The sequence below is a fragment of the Pan paniscus genome, chromosome X, assembly GCF_029289425.2.
Source record: "Pan paniscus chromosome X, NHGRI_mPanPan1-v2.0_pri, whole genome shotgun sequence".
NCBI lineage: Eukaryota > Metazoa > Chordata > Mammalia > Primates > Hominidae > Pan > Pan paniscus.
In genome coordinates, this window is record NC_073272.2 from 151,972,604 (window position 1) to 151,993,686 (window position 21,083).

At 51.3% G+C, this 21,083-nt stretch overlaps 1 protein-coding gene and 1 pseudogene across 4 annotated transcripts; one reads left to right on the top strand and one right to left on the bottom strand.

Annotated features, from left to right (window-relative positions):
• Positions 1–242: 242 nt before the first annotated feature.
• On the bottom strand, positions 243–2,757 carry LOC129395293 (chondrosarcoma-associated gene 2/3 protein-like; annotated as a pseudogene).
• A 7,051-nt stretch (positions 2,758–9,808) lies between these two features.
• On the top strand, positions 9,809–20,725 carry MAGEA4 (MAGE family member A4). 4 transcript variants are annotated; one of them, XM_055106330.2, is made up of 3 exons: positions 9,809–9,886; positions 19,009–19,080; positions 19,158–20,725. In XM_055106330.2, the coding sequence occupies exon 3, from the start codon at positions 19,223–19,225 to the stop codon at positions 20,174–20,176; it is 954 nt and encodes a 317-aa protein (XP_054962305.1). In that variant the 5' UTR covers positions 9,809–9,886; positions 19,009–19,080; positions 19,158–19,222; the 3' UTR covers positions 20,177–20,725. The 4 variants fall into 4 exon arrangements, with proteins under 4 accessions (XP_054962305.1, XP_034805719.1, XP_054962306.1 ...); XM_034949828.3 differs by lacking the exon at positions 9,809–9,886 and adding an exon at positions 11,195–11,249; XM_055106331.2 differs by lacking the exon at positions 9,809–9,886 and adding an exon at positions 11,844–11,931.
• The last annotated feature ends 358 nt before the right edge of the window (positions 20,726–21,083 follow it).

Below are 21,083 nucleotides of genomic sequence, written 5' to 3' on the forward strand. Positions count from 1 at the left end.
AAAGAAGAACAAGTTGAATTTAAAGAAGGACCCCACCCCCATCCCTTCCCAAACTCCCACCTCTTCCCTCCTTCCTCCCTCCCCACCATCAGAGAGCACACAGACCCACACATCATTTTACAACAGGTTTATTTTATTTTGACACCATGGGGTATACCCTGTTGGGTATAAAATGTACTCTAGACCCTGTTGGCTATTTATCTGGGGTTAGACCTCTGGAGACCTCTCAGCTTGCCCTGAAATTACTGACTGCTCAGGGAGACACTGAAGAAGGTGGAGGTCTCCTCACTGTTTTGGTCCAGCTGTGGCTCATTTTGATGGAGTTCCTCGTTCAGCTGGTCACAATGGCAGGATACTGTTGGCCCCACTCCCTTCCTCAGGTTTTCCTGAAGCGGTGGTCTTTTTGGGAGAGACGTTTTTCCTGGAACTTCCTTGAAGGGTTCCTTTTCCCTTCCTAGTTGTCTTGGGAATCTGGAATGACAACAGGGAGCTCTCAGAAGGGCATTGGTTTGGGGAAAGAGGATGGAGAAGGGGCGGGAACAGGGGCTTCATGAGAAAGGCATGGGCTGAGGTGAGGGTTGTGCTAGGTGAGGACAGGGTAGGAGTCTTGGGAGGGAAGAGTCAGGGTCAAGAAAGGGAGGAGGCTAGGTGGTTCATTTATCTTGATAGGGCTTCTGGATCTAGGTTGAGAGGGGGCTTTCCTCTTCCTCGCCATTTTGGTGATGGCTGGTGATTGTTCCAAAAGTGGGCTGGAGGCTCGTCGTTTCCTGGTCATCTTCGCCAGCGTCTCTCAATTGTCTATTCCAGGCTACCTGGTCTCCCTATACATACCCCTCCCAGGACAATGACGAACGAGACCCCTGAGCTTTGATTGGTCAGCAAGCTACTACCTAGCCAATGGTTGCCCTGTCATGGAGAAGGTCTTAGATATCACAAACTGCCCTCAGGACATTGTCATGAGAGGGAGGGGCGAGGAGAGAGAGGAAGAGAGGAGGAAAGACGAGGAGGGGACGGGAGGATGAGGAGGAAGCCAGAGTGGTCTGGTTGAAGAAAAGAGGGGCATTTCTTTAGAACTGCTAAAGAGCTTTCCCAAACAGATAGTGCTGCTCCTTTCCTCCCATGTTCAACTGGGGTGGGTCACATGGCAGGGAGAGAGTATTTCCTCCAAGCTTTTCCCCCCAGGTCACTCCATTTCAATGCTTCTTTCTGTTTTCTCCTGCCATTCACCATTATCTAGTTTTTAAAAAATTATTATTATTATTGTATTTTACCAGAAATCTCTCCAAGATAATCTGGCTGTATTTAAGTCTATGTGTAAATGTGAATCACCCTACTTCCCTCCTAAAAATTTCTCTTATACATCTTGAAGACCACTCACTTGGCTGCTACCAGGAAACTTTTCCATCTTACTTCCTTTTCCCAGTGTCTACAAAAGTCTCCTGGGGTTTCAGTTTTCCCCAGTCTGAAATCACTGCTTTCAGGCTGTCAAACTTCAGTGAATACACTTCCTCCACTGGATATCTTATGAATCTTGTTTCAACTGTGGGGTCATGCTCATCTCAGCAGGTGCAGTACCCATGTTTGGATTTTAACAGTGTAGGGTGAATGAGGCAGATTTTCACATGTCAGAAATCATGCAGGATGTTTGCATTGTAGAAAAATACAACCTAAGACTGATGAGTTCATGGAACAGGGTGGTGTTGAGTAGAATAGATCAACACTGTGCCTGTGGTTCTGTCCAGTGTAATTAGTTTTTTTTTTTTCAAAAAAGGCCTTCAGATTGGAAAAAGACAAGTAGAACTGTCTTTATTTACAGAAAATAAGAGCATATGCAGATAATTCTATCAATCTTAAAAATGCTTCTAGAACTAATAAGAGTTTAGCAATGGCACTGGATATAGATCATTATACCTGTATTTTTATACTAGCAATGAGCAATTGGCAATTGAGACAAAACAATGCAATTTAAAATAAATATTAAATGGATAAATATGACAAGATGTATAAGATCTGTCCACTGAAAACTATAAAACATTACAGGGATAAATGTAATGAGAAACTAAGTAAATAGAGATATAAACTTTATTCATTAGTCAAAAGACTGAATATTAAGATGTCATTTTCCCTCAAGGTTTTTGGAAGATTCAGTGCAATCCAAATCAAATTCCAGAAATGTTTAAATAGAAATTGGGAGGCTGACTGTAACATTCATATAGAAGTGCAAGGGCCTTAGAATAGCCAAAGAAAACTTTAAAAAATAGAACAAAGTTGGAGGGGTTACCTTACTTCATTTCAAGGCTTATAAACTAACAATGATCAGTATAGTGTGGGACTGTCATAATTACAGCAATATATCAACAGAAGAGAATAAACTCCAGGAATGAATCAACATGTATATGCATCTATAGATAACTATTTATTGATAAAGATGCAAATGAAGATTAGAGGGGAGAAATGATAGTGTATTCAACAATTGGGTCTGGAACAATTGGATATCCATAGGCAAAACTAAATTTCAATCCATACTTTATCTATCTATCTATCTATCTATCTAAAAAGGGAGAGAGAAAAATAAAGGTATTTTAAGGAATTGTCTCAGGTGATTATGAGGTCTGATACATCCAAAATCTATAGGACAGGCCAGCAGGCTAGAAACTGACACAGCGTTTTTACGTTCCAATCTTGTGGTAGAATTCCTTCTCCAGAAAACCTTGGTCTTTTAAGACCTTCAACTGATTGGATGAGGCGCACCCACATTATGGAGGTAAACTGCTTTATTTAAAATCAACTGATTTTAAATGCTGATCACATCTACAAAATACCTTCACAGAAACATCTAGACTAGTGTTTGACCGCACAACTGAGTACTATAGTCTAGACAAGTTGACCCATAAAACTAACCATTGCACATGCCTTGCCCCATATAAAAGTGTAACTCGAATCATAGCCCTAAATGTCAAAAATACTTTTTTTTCTAGAAGAAAACGGAAGAAAAACTTGTTACCTGGGGTTATGTCTTAGTTAGCTTTGACTTCCATAACAAAATGCCATGGATTGTGTAGCTGAAACAACAGAAATTTTTTTTTTTTTTCAGTTTTGGAGACTAAAAGTCACAGATAAAGGACTGGAGGCTGTAATTTCTTATTCCTGGCTTGTAGATGGCCCTTTCTCATTATGTCCATTCTTGGCATTTCTTCTGTGTATGTGCATGGAGAGAAGGAAGGGAGGAAGGGTGAGAGAGAGAGAGAGTTCTCATTTAAGCACAAGAGTGCTTTCTTGTGTCCCTTCTCATAAGCACACTAATCCTATGGGATCAAGGCCCCACCCTTATGACCTCTTTTAACATTCATTACTTCCTTAAAGGCCCCACCTCCAAATACAGAAATACTGGGGCCGAAAGCTTCAAAATATGAATTTGGCAGAGGACATAAGCATTAGCAAAGAATAGACACATAGATTAATAAAACAGGATAGGGCTCAGAAATAGACCTGCACACATAAAGTCAGGTGATTTACAACAAAGGTAATAATGGTAAAAGTATAGTTTTTCCAACAAATGCTGCCTGAACATTGGACATCTATACACACATAATAATAACCTAGACATATCCTTACATATTTCAAAAAAAATTAACTCAAAACACATCATAGACCTAATGCAAAATGCAAAATCCATACAACTTCTATACGAAAACATAAGAGTAAATCTACATAATTTTCAGTTTGGTGGTGAGTTTTTAAATTCAACACCAAAAGCATCATCAATGAAAGAAAAATTTGCCAAGTTGGACTTTATTAAAATAAAAATAGTATGCTCTTCAAAAGACAGTGTGAATAGAATAAAAACAGAAGCTACAGACTAGGAGAAAACATCTGTAGTATACATAAGTGATAAACAACTTGTCTCTACAATATACACAAATTCTTAAAACTCGACGATAGAAATAAATGAAAATAGTCAAAGATCTGAACAGACACTACACCAAAGAAGATATACAGATGGCAAATAAGCATAATAAAAGTGCTGAACGTCCTTTGTCATTAGAGAAGTGTGTACTAAAATGAGGTACCACTGCACACCTAATTAGAATGTCTACAATAATAATAAAAAAAGTCCATGAAGATATGGAGCAAAAGAAACTCTCATTCATTGATGGTGAAAATGCAAAATGGTACAGGCACTTTGGAAGACAGTTTGGCATTTTCTTAAAAAACTGAACATAGTCTTACGATAAGATTCAGCAATCCTACTCCTAGGTATTGATCCAACTAATTTGGAAACTTACATCTACATAAGAAATTGTATATTAATGTATACAATAGCTTATTTCATAATCACCAAAAACAGAGGCATCCAAGATGTATTTCATTTGGTGAATGGATTAAAAAACACGTAGATTAAAAAAACAGAATAGAGCCCCATCATAGACCTGCACACATATAATCAAGTGATTTATAACAAAGGCAATAAAGGTGAAAGTATAGTTGTTCCAACAATTGGCACATGAACAACTGGGTATCTAAACAAAAATAATAATAATAACCTACACAAATCCTTAGGTATTTCATGAAATTAACTCAAAATACATCATAGACCTAATGCAAAATGCAAAAACTACACAACTTCTATAAGAAAACATGAGAAAATTTACATAACTTTGTCTGTTAAAGAGCTTTTAAATTAAACACCAAAAGCAAAAGTAGCAATGAGCACACCTAGCACCCAGAAGTAGATTTCTAGAACCATTTCCCATTAAAAGGAACCAGATATTTGGAGAAATGGCTTATTTATGACTGGGGCAGGGCATAAACCTGACGAGCCTGGGCCATTTTGCAGCCCTAGAAATTAAGGGCTAGAGAATATGATAAAGGACATCACAGTGTTGCAAATCCAGACTATGGAAAACTGGAAAGAACATATGTTTCTTTCCAACAACAACGAAGCAATGGCAAGAAAACAGATCATGTGGAGGGGACCTACAGGTGAGAGAAGATTTAATTACAAAAAATCACTATGTAATACTATTTTTGGGTACTCATCCAAATAAACAAATTTTTATAAAGTATAAGTCTTCTAGATAAGTGCATAAAACAGTTGAACATTTCATAATCATTTATTTATTTTTTTAGAAATGAGAATTGTATTGGGTTTTTATTTGTAGTGATTGTGACCCAGAGGTGACTACAATCACGGGTGCTGCAGCCACCCAGGGAACACCTCGCCTGGTACCTGCAGCCATTCTCTGCGAGGGGTACAGCTGGGTACAATGTCCTTGTCTTTTAAAAATGAATATTGAATTATTTAGAGATGAAATGGTATGCTGTCTTTGATTTGATCCACATTACTCCAGCAGCTGAGATGCAGGTAGGTGAGTGTCTAACTGGAACCAGATTTGCCGTGTATTTAAGGTTGCTGATGCTGAGTGTCAGGTATGCTGGGTTCATTATGTTAGTCTCTCTATTATTCTATATGTGTGAGGCTTCCCTGATAAAAAAACGTTTTTTGTCATAAATATCATGCCATTAAAAATGAAATCCTAAATGAAACTATTTTGTAGAAATAAAATAAACAAATGACCAAATTGATCCAAAAAGAAAACTTCAATTAAACGACACAAACTGAAACTATACAATATTCAAAGCTCAAGCCACCCTCAAACGTCCCAGGTTAGTCAGTTTTGGAGGCTGATTCCACCAAATGATCAAGGAAAACTAACCATCATCTTATCTCAGCTCTTCAAAGCACGCAAAATATAGACAATTCTTCAATTCATTCTCCCAGATTAACCCTTCTGGATTCAAAAATCAGATGAGGACCACCCCCCACTCCCGATGGAAAAAACACATAAACAAGCTCTCTTACATAGCAGCAAATATCTTATGTAAATTAGTAGAATATTAAATGAACAAACAAGCTCTACCCAAGGAAAGAAAATATGATTTAACATTAGAAAAAAAAGTTTCATTGTAATTTTTTACATACAAAATAGAGGAGAAAAAATTTATCACATCAATGGGTACAGGAAAAGCTTTTGGAAGAAATTCAATATGAGTTCATGGTAAAAATATTTAGTTAACCTATATTGAAAGAGAACATACATTTCCTAAAATCAACAGCAAACAAATTTAAGAAGTTCAAAGAATTATCATTAAAGGCAGGAACACGAAGTAGATGTAGGCTATTATCTCTACGTTTTAAATCATCATTGAGACACAAAGTCAGAGCTATAAGTATCATAATAAATAAGGGGCATGAATATAGGAAAAATACATAATGTTTAGTGATAATACCCTTATCATTCTTGAAAATTCAAAGAAAAAGGCATGTGGAATATTCAAGTCAATGGGTTTTCAGAATGAGGTGTACAACAGATTACTATAGCAAAATCAAATTCTCTGCCACACAATAGCAATAACTATTAGAGTTAATTAATTTCCATTAATTAGAACAATTAATAGAAAATATGCCATTTGCAATAGCAACAAAATCCAAGAATTACCAAAAAAGAAGCCTAAGAAAAATGTGTAAGGTCTTTCTAGAGGAAACTATCAAAGTATACTGACAGATTCAGGTAAAAGGAGTTTGAAATAAGTAAAGGAGCATAACATATTCACTGATCAGGAGCAGAACATTGTAAAAATGTCAATTCTGCTTAAATGATTTACAATTTAGTGTCTTACCTGTAGCTGCCAAAATTACAGTCACACTTAGGCTGCTGTTCTCTGGTTCCCAAATCAACTCTGGAAAATTATAGAAGAGAAAAAGAAAGAAAGAAAAAACAACAATATAAGCAATAAAATCTAAGCAACAAAACACAGAAAGTCCTGGGTGAGACTGAGGACTGTGTTGAACTGGTACTTATGTTTGGGGCGGTGTCAGTTGGAGGGGGGTTGGCTGCAGGGATGTTGAAGTCTATAGCCTGCCTAGACGTCAGATGACAGAATGAATAGGATGAACATTTTAAAATCTCCACCTCACTGCACTGCACAATCTGAGGCAGCACCTCAAAACACGATTCCAGTAACCCTAGGGTAATAGCAGGACAGCAGGAAAATTGGGTTGGTTAAGGCAGTATGGTTCCGGAGATCTGCTAATTACAACCTGAAACCAACTTAGTGGATGAGGATTAGCATTATTATTATTATTATTATTATTATTATTATTATTATTGAGACTGTCGCCCGGGCTGGAGTGCAATGACTCGATCTTGGCTCACTGCAACCTCCGCCTACCAGGTTCAAGCGATTCTCCTGCCTCAGCCTCCCAAGTAGCTGGGATTATAGGCGCCCACCACCACGCCCAGCTAATTTTTTTATTTTTTTTCTATATTTAGTGAAGACAGTGTTTCACCCTGTTGGCCAGGCTGGCCTCGAAAAGAATTATTTTAACAGAACATAAACAATGGAATAGAAGTTGAACAGGGTATCAGAGTGAATCATGCAAACTAAGGGTAGGTATTCTTTCATAGAAATAAATATATATGTTGCTACCTATATATATCCTTGGAAGATATGTAAAATATATTTCTTTGAGGAAAAAAGGTTTCCAAAGTCCAGCTCTGGCTGGGGAGGAGCCCCCGTGGGAAGGCGTGCATCTTCTCACAGAGGTCACTACAATAACGGGTGCTGCAGCCACCCAGGGAACACCTCGCCTGGTACCCGCAGCCATTTTCTGCAAGGGGTACAGCTGGGCAAATGCTCAGAGGTGAGAGAAAAAGAGCATCTCCAACCCATCACTTCAACAAAGAGCCAGGACCCAGGAAGAGGACCCTCCTGAGTGAAGACTGAGGGTCGACCCCCGCTCAAAGAGGGGCCACAGAATCCAGCTTAGTCCCTCCTGTCAGCCCTGGAAGACCCCAGAGGCTTTGTCGCCCAAGGACACCTCTCCCCCCACTGTGACCTCAGGGGACTCGGAGTCAGAACCTTGGTCTGAGGGGAGCAGACACCATCCGCAGAGAACAGGGGTCCAGGCTATGCCAGGAATCAAAGGACTGAGGGGCACGCCTACCTCAACCCCTAACCCCAGGACCTCTCGCCTCCTCCCCCACCCCAACTCCCACCCTGGCCGAATCCGGTTCCGCCCCTGCTGTCAACCCAGGTGGCCCGGATGTGACATCCCTGACTTGCGCATTGGTCTGACCAGCAACTCGAGATCCACGGAGGGAAGCAGGCGCAGGCTCTGTGAGGAGGCAAGGTGGGGGCAGGCTGTGCCAGGCGTCAAAGTCAGGACCCTAAGAGAGAGCTGAGGGTTCCCCACCCCCATTCCTATCCCCCACCCCATTCCCATTCCCTGCCACACTCCTAACCCAATCCACACCCTCATCCCCTACCAGCACCCCATCCTCCCCAACCCCGCGCCATCCTCATACCCCCATCCCCAATTCAACCCCCACACCCTCATCCCCCACCCCACACCTGCACCCCCACCCCCCAACACCCATACCCCCATCCAGGCAGGATCCCCGGTTCCGCCCCCGCTTTCAACCAAGGAAAGCCCCACCTGCCCGGATGTGATGCCACTGACTTGCGCCCTGGGGGTTAGAGACAAGCGAGCTTCTGCGTCTGACTCGCAGCTTGAGATTGGCGGAGGGAAGCCCGCCCAGGCTCTATAAGGAGGCAAGGTGAGATGCTGAGGGAGGACTCAGGAGGACCCCCACCCCACATAGACGACCACAAAAAATCCAACACCACCCCTGCTGCCAGCCCTGGGCCACTCCTGGAGACTTCCCAGTCTGGGGGGGGGGCACCACCCCACTGCCACTTAAGCCTCAGGGGATTCTGAAGTCAGAGCTTGGGGTGATCAGTGCAAGACTGGTGGGGGCAGGCTCTGCCAGGCATCAACCTCAGGACCCTAAAAGCCAGCTGAGCATACCACACCGCTATTCCCATCCTGCAACCCCATTCCCATCCCCTAACCCCTTCCCATTCCCATTCGCACTCACAAACCCATCTACACTCCCATCCTCCACCAGCTCCCCATCCTCCCAAACACCCCACCACCTTCATACCGCCATCTCCCACCCCCAAAAACCCGCCCCCTCCACCGACCTCACCCCTCCCACCCCCATCCACGCTGAATCGGGTTGCGCTCCCTCTTTCAACCCAAGAAAGAACCAGGGGCCCGGATGTGATGCCACTGACTTGCGAATTGGGGGTTAGAGAGAAGCAAGCTTCTCTGTCTGACCAGCAGGTTGGGATTGGCGGAGGGAAGCGGGCCAGGCCCTGTGAGGAGTCAAGGTGAGACGTTGAGGGAGGGCTCAGTAGGCCCCCACCCCAGATAGACGATGCCAAATAATCCTGCACCACTCTTGCTGCCAGCCCTGGGCCACCCGTGGGGGGACTTCTGAGTCTGGGGCGCCCTCCACCCCACTGCCTCTGAAGTCGCAGGGGACTCGAGTCAGAGCTTGGGGTGATCAGTGCAAGACTGGTGAGGGCAGGCTCTCCCAGGTATCAACCTCAGGCCCATAAAAGCCAGCTGAGCATACCACACCCCTATTCCCATTCCCCAACCCCATTCCCATCCCCTACCCCGTTCCCATTCCCATTCGCACTCACAAACCCAACCACACTCCCATCCTCCACCAGCTCCCCATCCTCCCAAACCCCCCGCCACCCTCATACCGCCATCTCCCACCCTCAAAAACCCGCCCCCTCCACCGACCTCATCCGTCCCACTGACCTCACCCCACCCACCGACCTCACCCCTCCCACCCCCATGAACGCTGAATCGGGTTCTGCTTCCGCTTTCAACCCAAGAAAGCCCCAGGTGCCCGGATGTGATGCCACTGACTTGCGCATTGGGGGTTAGAGAGAAGCGAGCTGCTCTGTCTGACCAGCAGCTTGGGATTGGCGGAGGGAAGCGGGCCAGGCCCTGTGAGGAGTCAAGGTGAGACGCTGAGGGAGGACTCAGGAGGCCCCCACCCCAGATAGACGACCCCAAATAATCCCGCACCACTCCTGCTACCAGCCGTGGGCCACCTGTGGGCGGACTTGTGAGCCTGGGGCGCCCACCACCCCACTGCCTCTGAAGTCGCAGAGGACTCTGGAGTCAGAGCTTGGGGTGTTTAGTGTAAGACTAGTGAGGCCAGGCTCTGCCAGGCATCAATCTCAGGACCCTAAGAGAGGGCTAAGCGTACCCCACCCCTATTCCCATCCCCCACCACGTCCCCTTTCCCATTACCATTTGCACTCCTAAACCCATCCGTGCCCCCATCCCCCACCAGCACTCCTCCTCGACCCCCCACCTCTGTCATACCGCCATCTGCCACCCCACAAACCGGGGCCCCTCCACCAACCTCACCCCTCCCACCCCCATCCACGCTGAATTGGGTTCCGCTTCCGCTTTCAACCCACTCCCAAAAACCCGCCCCCTCCACCGACCTCCCCCCCCACCCCCATCCACGCTGAATCGTGTTTCCGCTTCCGCTTTCAACCCAAGAAAGCCTCAGGGGCCCGGATGTGATGCCACTGACTTGCGCATTGGGGGTTAGAGAGAAGCGAGCTGCTCTGTCTGACCAGCCGCTTCGGATTGGCGGAGGGAAGCGGGCCAGGCCCTGTGAGGAGTCAAGGTGAGACGCTGAGGGAGGACTCAGGAGGCCCCCACCCCAGATAGACGACCCCAAATAATCCCGCACCACTCCTGCTACCAGCCGTGGGCCACCTGTGGGCGGACTTGTGAGCCTGGGGCGCCCACCACCCCACTGCCTCTGAAGTCGCAGAGGACTCTGGAGTCAGAGCTTGGGGTGTTTAGTGTAAGACTAGTGAGGCCGGGCTCTGCCAGGCATCAATCTCAGGACCCTAAGAGAGGGCTAAGCGTACCCACCCCTATTCCCATCCCCCACCACGTCCCCTTTCCCATTACCATTTGCACTCCTAAACCCATCCGCGCCCCCATCCCCCACCAGCACTCCTCCTCGACCCCCCACCTCTGTCATACCGCCATCTGCCACCCCACAAACCGGGGCCCCTCCACCAACCTCACCCCTCCCACCCCCATCCACGCTGAATTGGGTTCCGCTTCCGCTTTCAACCCACCCCCAAAAACCCGCCCCCTCCACCGACCTCCCCCCCCACCCCCATCCACGCTGAATCGTGTTTCCGCTTCCGCTTTCAACCCAAGAAAGCCTCAGGGGCCCGGATGTGATGCCACTGACTTGCGCATTGGGGGTTACAGAGAAGCGAGCTGCTCAGTCTGACCAGCCGCTTCGGATTGGCGGAGGGAAGCGGGCCAGGCCCTGTGAGGAGTCAAGGTGAGACGCTGAGGGAGGACTCAGGAGGCCCCCACCCCAGATAGACGACCCCAAATAATCCCGCACCACTCCTGCTACCAGCCGTGGGCCACCTGTGGGCGGACTTGTGAGCCTGGGGCGCCCACCACCCCACTGCCTCTGAAGTCGCAGAGGACTCTGGAGTCAGAGCTTGGGGTGTTTAGTGTAAGACTAGTGAGGCCAGGCTCTGCTAGGCATCAATCTCAGGACCCTATGAGAGGGCTAAGCGTACCCCACCCCTATTCCCATCCCCCACCACGTCCCCTTTCCCATTACCATTTGCACTCCTAAACCCATCCGCGCCCCCATCCCCCACCAGCACTCCTCCTCGACCCCCCACCTCTGTCATACCGCCATCTGCCACCCCAAAAACCGGGGCCCCTCCACCAACCTCACCCCTCCCACCCCCATCCACGCTGAATCGGGTTCCGCTTCCGCTTTCAACCCAGTCCCAAAAACCCGCCCCTTCCACCGACCTCCCCCCCCACCCCCATCCACGCTGAATCGTGTTTCCGCTTCCGCTTTCAACCCAAGAAAGCCTCAGGGGCCCGGATGTGATGCCACTGACTTGCGCATTGCGGGTTAGAGAGAAGCGAGCTGCCCTGTCTGACCAGCCGCTTCGAATTGGCGGAGGGAAGTGGGCCAGGCCCTGTGAGGAGTCAAGGTGAGACGCTGAGGGAGGACTCAGGAGGCCCCCACCCCAGATAGACGACCCCAAATAATCCCGCACCACTCCTGCTACCAGCCGTGGGCCACCTGTGGGCGGACTTGTGAGCCTGGGGCGCCCACCACCCCACTGCCTCTGAAGTCGCAGAGGACTCTGGAGTCAGAGCTTGGGGTGTTTAGTGTAAGACTAGTGAGGCCGGGCTCTGCCAGGCATCAATCTCAGGACCCTAAGAGAGGGCTAAGCGTACCCCACCCCTATTCCCATCCCCCACCACGTCCCCTTTCCCATTACCGTTTGCACTCCTAAACCCATCCGCGCCCCCATCCCCCACCAGCACTCCTCCTCGACCCCCCACCTCTGTCATACCGCCATCTGCCACCCCAAAATCCGGGGCCCCTCCACCAACCTCACCCCTCCCACCCCCATCCACGCTGAATCGGGTTCCGCTTCCGCTTTCAACCCAGTCCCAAAAACCCGCCCCCTCCACCGACCTCCCCCCCCACCCCCATCCACGCTGAATCGTGTTTCCGCTTCCGCTTTCAACCCAAGAAAGCCTCAGGGGCCCGGATGTGATGCCACTGACTTGCGCATTGGTGGTTAGAGAGAAGCGAGCTGCTCTGTCTGACCAGCCGCTTGGGATTGGTGGAAGGAAGCGGGCCAGGCCCTGTGAGGAGTCAAGGTGAGACGCTGAGGAGGACTCAGGAGGCCCCCACCCCAGATAGACGACCCCAAATAATCCCGCACCACTCCTGCTACCAGCCGTGGGCCACCTGTGGGCGGACTTGTGAGCCTGGGGCGCCCACCACCCCACTGCCTCTGAAGTCGCAGAGGACTCTGGAGTCAGAGCTTGGGGTGTTTAGTGTAAGACTAGTGAGGCCAGGCTCTGCCAGGCATCAATCTCAGGACCCTAAGAGAGGGCTAAGCGTACCCCACCCCTATTCCCATCCCCCACCACGTCCCCTTTCCCATTACCGTTTGCACTCCTAAACCCATCCGCGCCCCCATCCCCCACCAGCACTCCTCCTCGACCCCCCACCTCTGTCATACCGCCATCTGCCACCCCAAAATCCGGGGCCCCTCCACCAACCTCACCCCTCCCACCCCCATCCACGCTGAATCGGGTTCCGCTTCCGCTTTCAACCCAGTCCCAAAAACCCGCCCCCTCCACCGACCTCCCCCCCCACCCCCATCCACGCTGAATCGTGTTTCCGCTTCCGCTTTCAACCCAAGAAAGCCTCAGGGGCCCGGATGTGATGCCACTGACTTGCGCATTGGTGGTTAGAGAGAAGCGAGCTGCTCTGTCTGACCAGCCGCTTGGGATTGGCGGAGGGAAGCGGGCCAGGCCCTGTGAGGAGTCAAGGTGAGACGCTGAGGAGGACTCAGGAGGCCCCCACCCCAGATAGACGACCCCAAATAATCCCGCACCACTCCTACCAGCCGTGGGCCACCTGTGGGTGGACTTGTGAGCCTGGGGCGCCCACCACCCCACTGCCTCTGAAGTTGCAGGGGACTCTGGAGTCAGAGCTTGGGTTGATTAGTGTAAGACTAGTGAGGGCAGGCTCTGCCAGGCATCGACCTCAGCACCCTAAGAGAGGGCTAAGCGTACCCCACCCCTATTCCCATCCCCCACCACGTCCCCTTTCCCATTACCATTTGCACTCCCAAACCATCCACGCCCCCATCCCCCACCAGCACTTCTCTCCTCTTCAACCCCCCACCTCTCTCATACTGCCATCTGCCACCCCAACAACCCGGGCCCTTCTACCAACCTCACCCCTCCCACCCCCATCCACACTGAATCACGTTCCGCTTCCGCTTTCAACCCACCCCCAAAAACCCGCCCCCTCCACCGACCTCACTTCTCCCACCCCCATCCACGCTGAATCTGATTTCTGCTTCCTCTTTCAACCCAAGAAAGCCCCAGGGGCCCGGATGTGATGCCACTGACTTGCGCATTGGGGGTTAGAGAGAAGCGAGCTGCTCTGTGACCAGCAGCTTGGGATTGGCGGAGGGAAGCGGGCCAGGCCCTGTGAGGAGTCAAGGTGAGACGCTGAGGGAGGACTCAGGAGGCCCCTACCCCAGATAGACGACCCCAAATAATCCCACACCACTCCTGCTACCAGCCATGGGCCACCCGTGGGCGGACTTCTGAGTCTGGGGCGCCCTCCACCCCACTGCGTCTGAAGTTGAATGGGACTCTGGAGTCCGAGCTTGGGGTGGTTAGTGTAAGACTAGTGAGGGCAGCCTCTACGAGGCATCAATCTCAGGACCCTAAGAGAGGGCTAAGCGTACCCCACCCCCATTCCCATCCCCCACCCCCTCCCCTTTCCCATTACTATTTGCACTCCTAAACCCATCCGCGCCCCCATCCCCCACCAGCACTCCTCCTCGACCCCCCACCTCTGTCATACCGCCATCTGCCACCCCAAAAACCGGGGCCCCTCCACCAACCTCACCCCTCCCACCCCCATCCACGCTGAATCGGGTTCCGCTTCCAACCCACCCCCAAAACGCGCCCCCTCCACCGACCTCACCCCTCCCACCCCCATCCACGCTGAGTCGGGTTCTGCTTCCGCTTTCAACCCAAGAAAGCCGCAGGTGCCGGAATGTGATGCCACTGACTTGCGCATTGGTGGTTAGAGAGAAGCGAGCTGCTCTGTCTGACCAGCAGCTTGGGACTGGTGGAGGGAAGCGGGCCAGGCCCTGTGAGGAGTCAAGGTGAGACGCTGAGGGAGGACTCAGGAGGCCCCCACCGCAGATAGACAATCCCAAATAATCCCGAACCACTAATGCTCCCAGCCCTGGGCCACTCGTGGGGGAACTTCTGAGTCTTGGGCGCCCACCACCCCACTGCCTCTGAAGTTGCAGGGGGCTCCGGAGTCAGAGCTTTGGGTGATCAGTGCAAGACTGTTGAGGGCAGGCTCTGCCAGGCATCAACCTCAGGACCGTAAAGGCCGGCTTAGCGTACCGCACCCCTATTCCCATCCCCCAACCGCTTTCCCATCCGCTACTCCATTCCCATTCCCATTCGCACTCACAAACCCATCCACACTCCCATCCTCCCATCCTCCCAAACCCCCCACCACCCTCATACCGCCATCTCCCACCCCCCAAAACCCGCTTCCTCCACCGACCTCACCCCTCCCACCGACTTCACCCCTCCCACCCTCATCCATGCTGAATCGGGTTGCGCTTCTGCTTGCAACCCAAGAAAGCCCCAGGTGGCCGGATGTGATGCCACTGACTTGCGCATTGGGGGTTACAGAGAAGCGAGCTCCTCTGCCTGACCAGCAGCTTGGGATTGGCGGAGGGAAGCGGGCCAGGCCCTGTGAGGAGTCAAGGTGAGATGCTGAGGGGAGGACTCAGGAGGCCCCCACCCCAGATAGATGACCCCAAATAATCCCGCACCACTCCTGCTACCAGCCGTGGGCCACCCGTGGGCGGACTTCTGAGTCTGGGGCGCCCACCACCCCACTGCCTCTGAAGTCGCACGGGACTCTGCAGTCAGAGCTTGGGGTGATCAGTGCAAGACTGGTGAGGGCAGGCTCTGCCAGGCATCAACCTCAGGACTGTAAGAGAGGGCCGAGGGTCCCCCACCCCCATTCCCATCCCCCTTCCCATTCCCACCCACACTCCCAACCCCATCTACACCCTATCCCCCACCAGCACCCCTATCCTCCCCAAACCCCCACTACCCTTATGTCCTCATCCCCCACCCCAACACCACTATCCCCAGCCAGGCTGAATCGCATTCCGTTTCTGCTTTCAACCCAGGGAAGCTCCAGGTGCCTGGATGTGATGCCAGTGACTTGTGCATTGGGGGTTAGAGAGAAGCTAGCTTCTCAGTCTGACAGGCAGCTTGGGATTGGCAGAGGGAAGCCGGTCCAGGCTCTGTGAGGTGGCATAGTGAGAAGCTGAGGGAGAAGTCGGGAGGCCCTCTCCACCCCAGATAGACGACCCCAAATAATCCGGCACCCCTCCTGCTTCCAGTCCTGGGCCACCCGTGGGCGGACTTCTGAGTCTGGGACGCCCACCACCCCACTGCCGCTGAAGCCGCAGGGGACTATGGAGTCAGAGCTTGGTGTGATCAGTGCAGGACTGGTGGGGGTAGGCTCTGCCAGGCATCAACGTCAGGACCCTAGGAGAGGGCTGAGTGTCCCCCACCCTCATTCCTATCCCCTACCCCGTTCCCATTTGCACTCCCTACCCCATCTGTACCCCCATTCCCCACCTGTGCCCCTATCCTCCCCAAGCCCCCCACCAGCCTCATACCCCCCTCCCCCACCCCTACCTTCATCCCCATCAGTGCAGCATCCGGTTCAACCCCTGCTTTCAATCCAGGCAAGCCCTGGGTGGCCAGATGTGATGCCACTGACTTGTGAATTGAGGGTTAGAGAGAAGTGAGTTTCTGGGTCTGAAAGGTGGCTTGAGATCGGCAGAGGGAAGGTGGCCCAGGCTTTGTGAAGAGGCAAAGTGAGACTCTGAGGGAGGATTCAGGAAACCCCTATCCCTGATAGAGGGTCCCAGCCCTGGACTACCCCGCGGAGGCTGACTTCTCAGACTGGGCTGCTCCCCACCTCCGCCCCCTTCGCAACGCGTTTGTTTAAGCCACAGAGGACTCTGGAGTCAGAGGTTGGTGTGATCAGGGAAGGGCTGGCTAGGAGAGGGTATGGCCCAGGCCCTGCCAGGAATCAAAGTCAGAAACCTGAGAGGGAACTGAGGTCCCCCAAGATCCTAGTCTAACCCCCACTCCCACAAATCCGCTGCCATTTTGCTGCTCCATTTCCCATTCCTTGCCCTCCACCCTCACCAGGCAGAATCCAGTTCCCCTTCTGCTATCAATCCAGGGAAACCCCAGGCTTGGTGCTGGGATGTTTTTTTGGGGGTCAGAGAATCAAGGGCATAGTCCTGAGGGGCCAATTGAGATCGGCTGAGGGGAGAGGGCCCAAGCTCTGTGGTGAGGCAAGGTGAGATTCTGAGGAAGGACTGAGGAGGCCCCCACCCAAGATAGAGGAACCCAAATAATCCAGCGCAGCTCCTGCTGCCAGTCCTGGACCACCCGGGGGAAGACTTCTCAGGCTAGGCCATCCCAGCTCCCACTGCCACTAAAGCTACAGGGGACTCTAGAGTCAAGAGCTTGGTGTGCCCAAGGCAGGGCCCAGGCTCTGCCTGGCATGGGGGTCAGGACCTTGAGAGGGAACTGAGGGCGCTACACCCCCACCCCATCCGCATTCCAACATGCCCAGCCCCATCCCCAACTCCGTTTTGCAGAATCCATTTTTTCCCCTGCAGTCAACCCCGGGAAGACCTGGGAATGGTCAGGCACTCGGATCTTGACATCCACATCGAGGGCTGAAGGAGGGAGAGGGTTTGGTATCATCAGCAGAGCCTCAGGGTAGCAGAGGGAGGACCCTGGCCCTCCTGGGAGATGAGGAAGGCCTCAGGAGACCCAGCACCCCAAGGCAGGGAGCCCACCCCACCCCTGTCTGAGAATGAGGTGCCTCCTCTTTTAGCCTCGGGAATCCAAGGGATGGCAACTCAGGTCAGCAGAGGGGTGGGTTCCAAGCCCTTCCAGGATCAAGGAAAGGAAGACGAGGGAGGATTCAGGGGGCCTTGCATTCCAGATCAGTGGAGACCTGGGCCCTGGGAGGTCCTGGGCAAGGTAGCCACCTGTAGCTCATACTTCCTGCATCTTCGAGGTCACAGAGAGGAGAGGGCTATGGTCTGAGGGGTGGTACTTCAGGTCCGCAGAAGGAGGAGTCCCAGGATCTACAGGACCCAAGGTGTGCCACACTTCACGAGGAATGGGGATACCTGTGGCTCAGAAAGACGGGACCCCACAGAGTCTGGCTGTCCCCTGTTCTTAGCTCAGGGGGGACCAGAGGAGGGATGGCCCTATGTGCCAATTTCACTTGTTCCACAGGCAGGAAGTTGGGGAACCTTCAAGGAGATGAGGTTTTGGAGTAAAGGGGCAATGTTTGCTCATCTCAGGGGGTTGGAGGTTGAGGAAGGGCAGGCCCTGTCAGGAGCAAACATGAGTAACCCACAGGAGGCCATCAGAACCCTCACCCCAGAACCAAAGGGGTCAGCCCTGGGCACCCCACACAGGGGTGACAGGATGTGGCTCCTTCTCATTTCTGATTCCAGATCTCAGTGAGGTGAGGACCTTGTTCTCAGAGGGTGACTCAGGTCACCACAGGGACCCCCATCTGGTCTACAGACACAGTGGTCCCAGGATCTGCCAAGAGTCCTGGTGAAGAATGTGAGGGAGGATTGAGGGTACCACAGGGCCAGAACGCAGATGATGACCCCACAGAAATCAGCCCTGCTCCTGTTGTCACCCCAGAGAGCATGGGCTTGGCTTTCTGCTGAGGTCCCTCTCTTATCCTGGGATCACTGGTGTCACGGAGGGGGAGGCCTTGGTCTGAGGGGGCTGCACCCAGGTCAGTAGAGGGAGGGTCCCAGGCTCTGCCAGGAGTTGAGGTGAGGACCAAGCAGGCTCTGCACCCAGGACACATGGGTTCCAATGAATTTCGACATCTTTTGCTGTCGTTCTTCGGAAGACCTAGGCACAGGTGGCCAGATGTGGGGCTTCTTAGGTCCTGTTCCCTCTCAGGCATGTGAGCTCTTGATCTGAGTTTCTCAGGCCAGCAAAAGAGTGGGATCCAGGCCCTGCCTGGAGAAATGTGAGGACCCTGAGTGAACACAGTGGGGATCATCCACTCCATGAGAGTGGGGACCTCACAGAGTCCAGCCTACCCTCTTGATGGCACTGAGGGACCAGGGCTGTGCTTACAGTCTGCACCCTAAGGGCCCATGGATTCCTCTCCTAGGAGCTCCAGGAACAAGGCAGTGAGGCCTTGGTCTGAGACAGTGTCCTCAGGTTACAGAGCAGAGGATGCACAGGCTGTGCCAGCAGTGAATGTTTACCCTGAATGCACACCAAGGGCCCTACCTGCCACAGGACACATAGGACTCCAAAGAGTCTGGCCTCACCTCCCTACCATCAGTCCTGCAGAATCGACCTCTGCTGGCCGGCTATACCCTGAGGTGCTCTCTCACTTCCTCCTTCAGGTTCTGAGCAGACAGGCCAACCGGAGGACAGGATTCCCTGGAGGCCACAGAGGAGCACCAAGGAGAAGATCTGTAAGTAAGCCTTTGTTAGAGCCTCTAAGATTTGGTTCTCAGCTGAGGTCTCATTCACATGCTCCCTCTCTCCGTAGGCCTGTGGGTCCCCATTGCCCAGCTTTTGCCTGCACTCTTGCCTGCTGCCCTGACCAGAGTCATCATGTCTTCTGAGCAGAAGAGTCTGCACTGCAAGCCTGAGGAAGGCCTTGAGGCCCAAGAAGAGGCCCTGGGCCTGGTGGGTGCGCAGGCTCCTACTACTGAGGAGCAGGAGGCTGCTGTCTCCTCCTCCTCTCCTCTGGTCCCTGGCACCCTGGAGGAAGTGCCTGCTGCTGAGTCAGCAGGTCTTCCCCAGAGTCCTCAGGGAGCCTCTGCCTTACCCACTACCATCAGCTTCACTGGCTGGAGGCAACCCAATGAGGGTTCCAGCAGCCAAGAAGAGGAGGGGCCAAGCACCTCGCCTGACGCAGAGTCCTTGTTCCGAGAAGCACTCAGTAACAAGGTGGATGAGTTGGCTCATTTTCTGCTCCGCAAGTATCGAGCCAAGGAGCTGGTCACAAAGGCAGAAATGCTGGAGAGAGTCATCAAAAATTACAAGCGCTGCTTTCCTGTGATCTTCGGCAAAGCCTCCGAGTCCCTGAAGATGATCTTTGGCATTGACGTGAAGGAAGTGGACCCCACCAACAACACCTACACCCTTGTCACCTGCCTGGGCCTTTCCTATGATGGCCTGGTGGGTAATAATCAGATCTTTCCCAAGACAGGCCTTCTGATAATCGTCCTGGGCACAATTGCAATGGAGGGCGACAGCGCCTCTGAGGAGGAAATCTGGGAGGAGCTGGGTGTGATGGGCGTGTATGATGGGAGGGAGCACAGTGTCTATGGGGAGCCCAGGAAACTGCTCACCCAAGATTGGGTGCAGGAAAACTACCTGGAGTACCGGCAGGTACCCGGCAGTGATCCTGCGCGCTATGAGTTCCTGTGGGGTCCAAGGGCTCTGGCTGAAACCAGCTATGTGAAAGTCCTGGAGCATGTGGTCAGGGTCAATGCAAGAGTTCGCATTGCCTACCCATCCCTGCGTGAAGCAGCTTTGTTAGAGGAGGAAGAGGGAGTCTGAGCATGAGTTGCAGCCAGGGCCTTGGGGAAGGGGCAGGGCTGGGCCAGTGCATCTAACAGCCCTGTGCAGCAGCTTCCCTTGCCTCGTGTAACATGAGGCCCATTCTTCACTCTGTTGGAAGAAAATAGTCAGTGTTCTTAGTAGTGGGTTTCTATTTTGTTGGATGACTTGGAGATTTATCTGTTTCCTTTTACAATTGTTGAAATGTTCCTTTTAATGGATGGTTGAATTAACTTCAGCATCCAAGTTTATGAATCGTAGTTACGTATATTGCTGTTAATATAGTTTAGGAGTAAGAGTCTTGTTTTTTATTCAGATTGGGAAATCCGTTCTATTTTGTGAATTTGGGACATAATAACAGCAGTGGAGTAAGTATTTAGAAGTGTGAATTCACCGTGAAATACGTGAGATAAATTAAAAGATACTTAATTCCCACCTTATGCCTCAGTCTATTCTGTAAAATTTAAAAAATATACATGCATACCTGGATTTCCTTGGCTTCGTGAATGTAAGAGAAATTAAATCTGAATAAATAATTCTTTCTGTTAACTGGCTCATTTCTTTTCTATGCACTGAGCATCTGCTCTGTGGAAGGCCCAGGATTAGTAGTGGAGATACTAGGGTAAGCCAGACACACACCTACCGATAGGGTATTAAGAGTCTAGGAGCGCGGTCATATAATTAAGGTGACAAGATGTCCTTTAAGATATAGGGGAAAAGTAAGGAGTGTGGGTATGGGGCTCCAGGTGAGAGTGGTCGGGTGTAAATTCCCTGTGTGGGGCCTTTTGGGCTTTGGGAAAATGCATTTTCTTCTGAGGGATCTGATTCTAATGAAGCTTGGTGGGTCCAGGGCCAGATTCTCAGAGGGAGAGGGAAAAGCCCAGATTGGAAAAGTGCTCTGAGCAGT

Excerpts from the sequence above, each read along its gene's own strand:
- MAGEA4 (XM_055106330.2), top strand. The coding sequence starts at position 19,223 with ATGTCTTCTGAGCAGAAGAGTCTGCACTGCAAGCCTGAGGAAGGCCTT.